Source organism: Penaeus monodon, chromosome 7, assembly GCF_015228065.2.
Source record: "Penaeus monodon isolate SGIC_2016 chromosome 7, NSTDA_Pmon_1, whole genome shotgun sequence".
In the NCBI taxonomy this organism is placed as follows: domain Eukaryota; kingdom Metazoa; phylum Arthropoda; class Malacostraca; order Decapoda; family Penaeidae; genus Penaeus; species Penaeus monodon.
The window spans coordinates 37,139,370-37,145,808 of NC_051392.1; the positions used below are offsets into that span (position 1 = coordinate 37,139,370).

A 6,439-nucleotide genomic window follows, 5' to 3' on the forward strand; every position below is an offset into this window, starting at 1 on the left:
CTTCTTGTCTATATTTTAAACGATTTTTTTTAAATTATGTGTTTGATTATGTTGCTGTTAGACCTATATCTTGTGTCAATATATACAGAAAATAAAAAATTATGGGCCCTGTATTTTTGTGTTCCATTTTTCCCCTTTAGAACTCTTAGAAATAAACCTATTGTAATACTTTTTATAATGCCATATGGCTAATGTCTAACTGTAAATAATTGGTCTTTAGTCCTTCCTCCAGGATATGGTGTATTAAAGAACGTCACAGAAGACCGTCAACTCCGTGGTCATGTCTGATAACACAATTGTAACGGGTCTTGGGCATAATATGTCCGTGGTGGATGAAGATGTGGATGCTTCCATTTTCTATTTGCCTGAGCCGCAGGCTGCATCAACCGCTGCCAATAAGAAGTCAAGGTGAAGATCATTATAAATGTTTTTTGTGGTAATGGTCCTCTCTCTCTCTCCTCTCTCCCCTTTTCCTCTCTCTCCCCCTTCTCTCTCCTCTTCCCCTCTCTCTCCCTCTCCCCCTCTCCTTTTCTCTCCCTCCTCTCTCTCTCTCCTCTCTCTCCTCTCCGCCCTCTCTCTCCCCTCTCTCCTCTCCCCTCCTCTCTCCTCTCTCCCCCCTCCTCCCCTCTCCTCTCGCCTCTCTCTCCTTTTTCCTCTCTCCTCTTCCTCTCTCCTCTCTCTCCTCCCCCTTCTCTCTCTCTCTCGTGTCCCTCTCTCTCTTTTCCTTCCTCCTCTCTCCTCTGTCCCTTCTCTCTCTTCCTCCTCTCCCCTCTTCCTCCCCCCTTTTTCCCCCCTCTCTGTCCTCTCTCCTCTCTTCCTCCTCCCTCTCCCCTCTCTTTCCTCTCCCCTCTCTCTCTCCTCTCTCCTCCTCTCTCTCTCCTCTCTCTTCCTCTCTCTCTCTCGCTCTTCTCGCCTCTCTCTCTCTCTCTTCCTCTCTCTCTCTCTCTCTTCTCTCTTCCTCTTCTCTCTCTCTCTCTTCTCTCTCTCTCCTCTCCTCTCTCTTCCCCTCCTCCCTTCCCCCTTTTCTCTCTCCTCTCTCCTCCTCTTCCCTCCTCTTCTCTCTTCTCCCCGTCCTCTTCTCTCTCTTCTCTGGGCCCCTCTCTCTCTCTTCCCCTTCTGTTTCCCCTCTTCTCCTCTGTCCCCTCTCTCTCTCTCTGCCTCTCCCTCTCCCCCTTCCTCTCTCTCTTTCTCCTTTCCCCCTTTTTCCCTCCCTTCCCCTCTCTTCTCTTTCCCTCTCTCTCCTCTTTTTTCCCTTCTTTTCTCCGTCCCTCTCCTCTCCCTTTCCCCTCTCTTTTTCCCCTCTCCTGTCCTCTCTCTCTCTCTTCCCCTCCTTTTCCTCTCTCTCTCTCTTTCCTTCCTCTTCTTTTCCTCTCCTGTCCCTCTCTCTCTCTCCTCCTCTTCTCTCTCCCCTTCCTCTCTTCTCTCTCCCTTTCCTCTCTTTCTCCTCTTCCCCCCCTCTCTTCCTCTCTTCCTCTTCTCTGTCCCCCCCTTTTCCTCTCTCTCTCTCTTCCCCTTTTCCCCTTTTCTCTCTCTCTTCCTCTTCTCTCTTTCCCTCTCTCTCACCTTTCCCTCTCTCCTTTTTCCCCTCTCTCCCTTCCTCTCTCTCTTTCCTCCTCTTCCTCCTCTTCCCTCTCTCTCTCTCTTCCTCTCTTCTCTCTCCCTCTCCTTCTTCCCTTCTCTCCCCTTTTCTCTCTCTCCTCCCCCCTCTCCCCCTCCTCCTCCCCTCCTCTCCCCCTTTTTTCTCTTTTCCCCCTTTTTTTTCTCTCCTCCCTTTTTCTCTCTCCCCCTTTTTTCCCCCCCCCCCCCCCCCCCCCCCCCCCCCCCCCCCCCCCCCCCCCCCCCCCCCCCCCCCCCCCCCCCCCCCCCCCCCCCCCCCCCCCCCCCCCCCCCCCCCCCCCCCCCCCCCCCTTTCCCCCCTTTTTCCCTTCCCTCTCTCTCCCCTTCTCCCCCCCTCTTTTCCCCCTTCTCCCTTTTTCTCTCCCCCTCTCTCCCTCTCTCTCTCTCTCTCTCTTTCTCTCTCTCTCTCTTCTCCTCTCCTCTTGCTCAGTTGTTTATTTTATGGTTCTCCTTTCAGGTTGGATCTTGCCAAACACTACCTGAACAAGCTCGATCAGATGGCTCACCTAAAAGTTGCTTCTGCTTTTAAAGTGAGTAAAGTAATTGTCTCCCACAGATTTAAGATATGTATAAACCATTAGAATCTTTTTTGTTGTTGTTGTTTGTTTGTTAGTTAGTTATATTGCATTAATATTTTTTAATGTAAAAGTTAGTCTTTGTTAAAAGTATATTAGTCAATATGAAGTTAGTATACCATTATTAGACTATCAGTGAACTTAATGGTAAATATTTCATTCACATCAAGTAACTGTTAATTTTGCATGATAAAAAGGAAATAGTACATTGTTTAAAAATTGTTTTTATGTACAGAAACCTGTAGGCAGACTGCAGACACAGGAAATGGAGAGTGAGGCACATGCACTGCCTTCTGGCGTGACTGCCACTGCGTCTCCACTCTCACTTCAGCAAGGCCGAGAATCTGGTAGCCTGGGAGGCATAATGGGTGTTTCCTTAATCAGTGTTGAGAATATGAGTGGTATGTGTTACTTTTTTATGTCATGCATATACTGTTCTTATGAATCTTAACTTTTTTGTTGAGTTATTGCAGAATATAAAGGGGATTTTACTTTTCTAATTTCTTCTGATAGGAAAATGTTGTACTCAGTCAAAGAAATAGTAACTGCTATGTTAGATTACTAAAGCAGTGCATCTACTTCATCAGGGTTGTCATCAAGTATGTTGTTGATGGACCAGAATTCTTTCCCAGACCAAATAGAAGGTATTCCATGCCAGCAGAAATTAGCCACTGCTCCAAGTGGTAATAACTCAGGTAAGAACAATATTCAACAATTTTGTATTATTTGTCTTTTTTTTTTTAGTATTAAGTATTGAGGCATTACTTGCATTTGTATGTCAGTGACAAAATAATTAGAATGGGTTATTGTTACAGATGAAGACCGAGAGAGTCCAATTCCAACATTAACCCAACAAGAATTACAAGATCTAGAGACTGACTTTTCTGAAGGTGAAGAATCAGAGCTCAGTCAAGGAGAGGATGAGGAGCTGATGGCTGAGGGTAAGTTTTAAAGGACCTGTTGAGGTATAACCAATTGTTTGTTACTGACTTGAAAGTGGTATTGAGTAAATTCCTCAGATTTTCTCATTGACCACTGGTCACATTGTCACTTTATCAAACTCTAGAGTTATTCAGAATTCTTGGGTTTAGTTATGATTCTTTTTTTTATATAATAATAATAATAAATGCAGTGCAATTTCTACAAATATTTGAGTAACATACACAGTACCATGCACTCATTTTCCCTTTTTGTAATATTGTTGTTCAGGGATGTGGCAAGCAAGTGCAACAGGTGGAGCCATGATGGAGGGTTTGCCATCCTGTCTCTTGGAGCCTCAAGACTCTCTTCTATGGGAAATGCAGTCAAGCACAGGCATGAACCGGCAGGCCATGAGCCTGAAAGAACAGCCAGATACAGAAAGCACAGTGAAACCCATACAACTACAAGTTATGGATAAGCCATTACCTTCTCCAGAGCCACAGGATGGGAGACGTAATAGCAAATCAGTGTTAGAGAACTGTGATGAGTCTGTATTTGATAACAGTAAGGTGAGTTAGTGGGTGTAATTTGTTGCTCTTACTATACTTGAGGCTGACCACTTTAACAGACTGTTTTAATTAGGGAAATTCTTCTTTTTGTACTTAACATTTGTTTTGTGTATTTGAATTTTTTAGCTAATATTTTCTTTAATATCCTTGGTTATGTGGACTTCGTGATAATTAGTTAATATAATCATTATTCTTTTAAGGTGAATTTTGATGCTGGTCAAATATCGGCTCGATCAACGACATTTGGAGGTGCCCTAGATGTGTCGAAACTGATGTCGACTTCTTGCAGTTCCCTTGGCTCCCTTGGTGAAGCCTTCAGGGAGAACACTGAGAACAATTTGTGTGACCAGTCTTGGTAAGGATGTCTGTGCTTCTATTATTGTTGTCATTTGTAATGATGATGAAATGGTTATTAGTAATATTGTCAGTTTGTTGCTCCAGGTATAATATCTTACTAATGAGATATTATATAGGAGGTAATATTTAGATTCAAAATTGTTGAATCACTCACAGGGGAGGGGATCCTCAGTATGACATATTTGAAGCAGACCAAGGGGAACTGGCTAGTGCCTTGCATGGAGAATCCTTCCATGCCCCAGACTTGAATTTTTTGAAGAAAGAAGAGGAGGAGAACCAAAGAGCCAATATTTTCATGCAAGAGGAATCATGCAGCGGAAACAACCTGGACGTTTCCTGCTTTTCAGGCATTCATGGTGTGCAAGAAATCACTGTAAGGTAAGTCATAATGATGGAGACTGTTTGATCTGTCTTACCTCATTCCCTCAGGGTAATTTTAGCTGTTATGTGGCATTCAGTCCCTGGCCCATGTAACTATGCTGCTTACTGCAGTGTGGCCCACGAGGATATCACTTTTGTTACGATAATGAGTTAGAACAAAAAGGAGTAAGTGTGCAGCAAGGATTATAATAAATACCATTTTCACTGGCATGTATTCATGTCAGGCCATGAATTATCAGGGCTGAAATGTACTTGGGTGGAAGAATGGAGACTACATTGCTCTTAAGTAAGCATGTGTTATCAGCATGACCAACTCGTATCATCTGGGGAATGACCTATTTGTCAATTACATGGATGCCACATCACCTGAGAGCAGCATGTTTGTCTCATCACTAAAAATGGACCTTCTAAGAATATTGGATATTTGCATGTGCCTCCTCTTGGTTCTCAAATAGATTGAGTTCATTTAAAATGTAAACATTAAAATTTTAGTGTGTGTGTTTGTTTCTTTGTTGGTGTGTGTGTGTGTGTGTGTGTTTTACATTAGAAATATGAAATTTTACAGCTGAATGTCACAAACTTCATTCCCAGACAGTTGAAAAGTTTAGGTTGATATGAACTTTTAAAGTAATGAAGATATGTTTATAAAAAATTCCATTATTTTGATTAAATTTTAGTAAAGATCATCATATATTATTTGAAAACCTTTATATGTTTCTCCTTTGATAACTTCAGTGTTATATTTTGATACTAATATACACTGGGATGATTTGTTAAGATCATGCATTGTTTTTATAATGTTTTGTTAGCATAGACTTGTGATTTTCTGCACTTCCTGAATGTTTGAATTACTGAAGATATTATTTGGTTTAATAATTTTCACTGCCAGTAGTTTTTAATCAAATTCTCTCTCTCTGATAAAGGACAAATGTGAAACTGGCCATAAGTTTGTGAGTATTGGTAAATGCAGAGAGCATAATTATTTTTATTATTACTATTATTTTTATTTCTTTTTTATGGATGGTGATTGATGTGCATGATAAGTTTTACAACAGAGGGATATTTTGAAAGAAGGATTAAAATATTCATATCATTTGTGCTGTTCATTATTTTTTTACAGCTTCCTAATTTTCAGGGTTCTTTACCTATGCATTGGAATTGGTCTCTTTTGTTGCTCATATTTTATTTTCTTTGTCATATTCAGTATTCCTTAAAATTATGGTATTGTATTATGCAGGCCATCATGGATTGAAAGCCCAGAGAAATTGTTGCTTGGGCCAGGAAACAGGATGTTGGTGGAAGATTATCTCAAGTTACGCAGTGAGGCTCTCGGCTCACTTGGGGATGAGGATGGGCTGGATCTGGAAAGGGTGAGATTAACATTTTGCTGTAGTAGTACATTGTGTGTCTGTATCTGTAGAACTAACATGTTAACAGTACTTAACTCACAATGTTTTGAAGGTGAATGTGGAAGGGAGAGTTCCAAGATATATTGATTTTGAATGTCAGCAAAATCATAGAATGTTAAATATGTTCCAGAAGTAATGTATTACTTTTTTTTTCCCCCCAAACTGAAGAAACCTTGGTTACCTGATTTGACAGGTTTTATGTACTTTAGTTAGTTGAAACATGGGGGCTTGGACTTTAAAACACAAGCACACAAATTTGTTTGGTCACTCACTCACTCACTCACCTACCTGCATTTGCTCACCCATCACTCAGATTCACCCATTATCACATTTGTACACACTCTTAGAGGTACTCTCACAGGTACACATTTATTTATATACATATTTGTACTTAACCCTTTGACTGTGCTTCAGCTGCTTATGCTACACTATTTCTCCATACCCATTTTATAAGAAATTTCAGATGTCCTCAATGAGTCTATAATCCTTACCAGCTCTTAGAAGTTGTATTGGTGCTCACATCAATTTGGTAAACAGAAATTCAAGCAGATACATAATGAAAAAATGTATCCAAATATCCCATAAGATATGAATTGGGTAAATCAAGTCA

The 6,439-nt window shown here is 41.2% G+C and overlaps 1 protein-coding gene across 1 annotated transcript in view; it reads left to right on the forward strand.

The window, feature by feature from the left end:
- The first annotated feature begins 218 nt into the window (after positions 1-218).
- LOC119575239 overlaps positions 219-6,439 on the forward strand; it is an 18,345-nt gene continuing 12,124 nt past the window's right edge. Inside the window, 9 exon segments of the mRNA XM_037922742.1 lie at positions 219-408; positions 2,075-2,147; positions 2,428-2,593; positions 2,780-2,887; positions 3,008-3,133; positions 3,402-3,682; positions 3,883-4,037; positions 4,196-4,417; positions 5,658-5,790. Coding sequence (XP_037778670.1) covers positions 281-408; positions 2,075-2,147; positions 2,428-2,593; positions 2,780-2,887; positions 3,008-3,133; positions 3,402-3,682; positions 3,883-4,037; positions 4,196-4,417; positions 5,658-5,790 — 1,392 coding nt within the window. The 5' untranslated portion in view covers positions 219-280.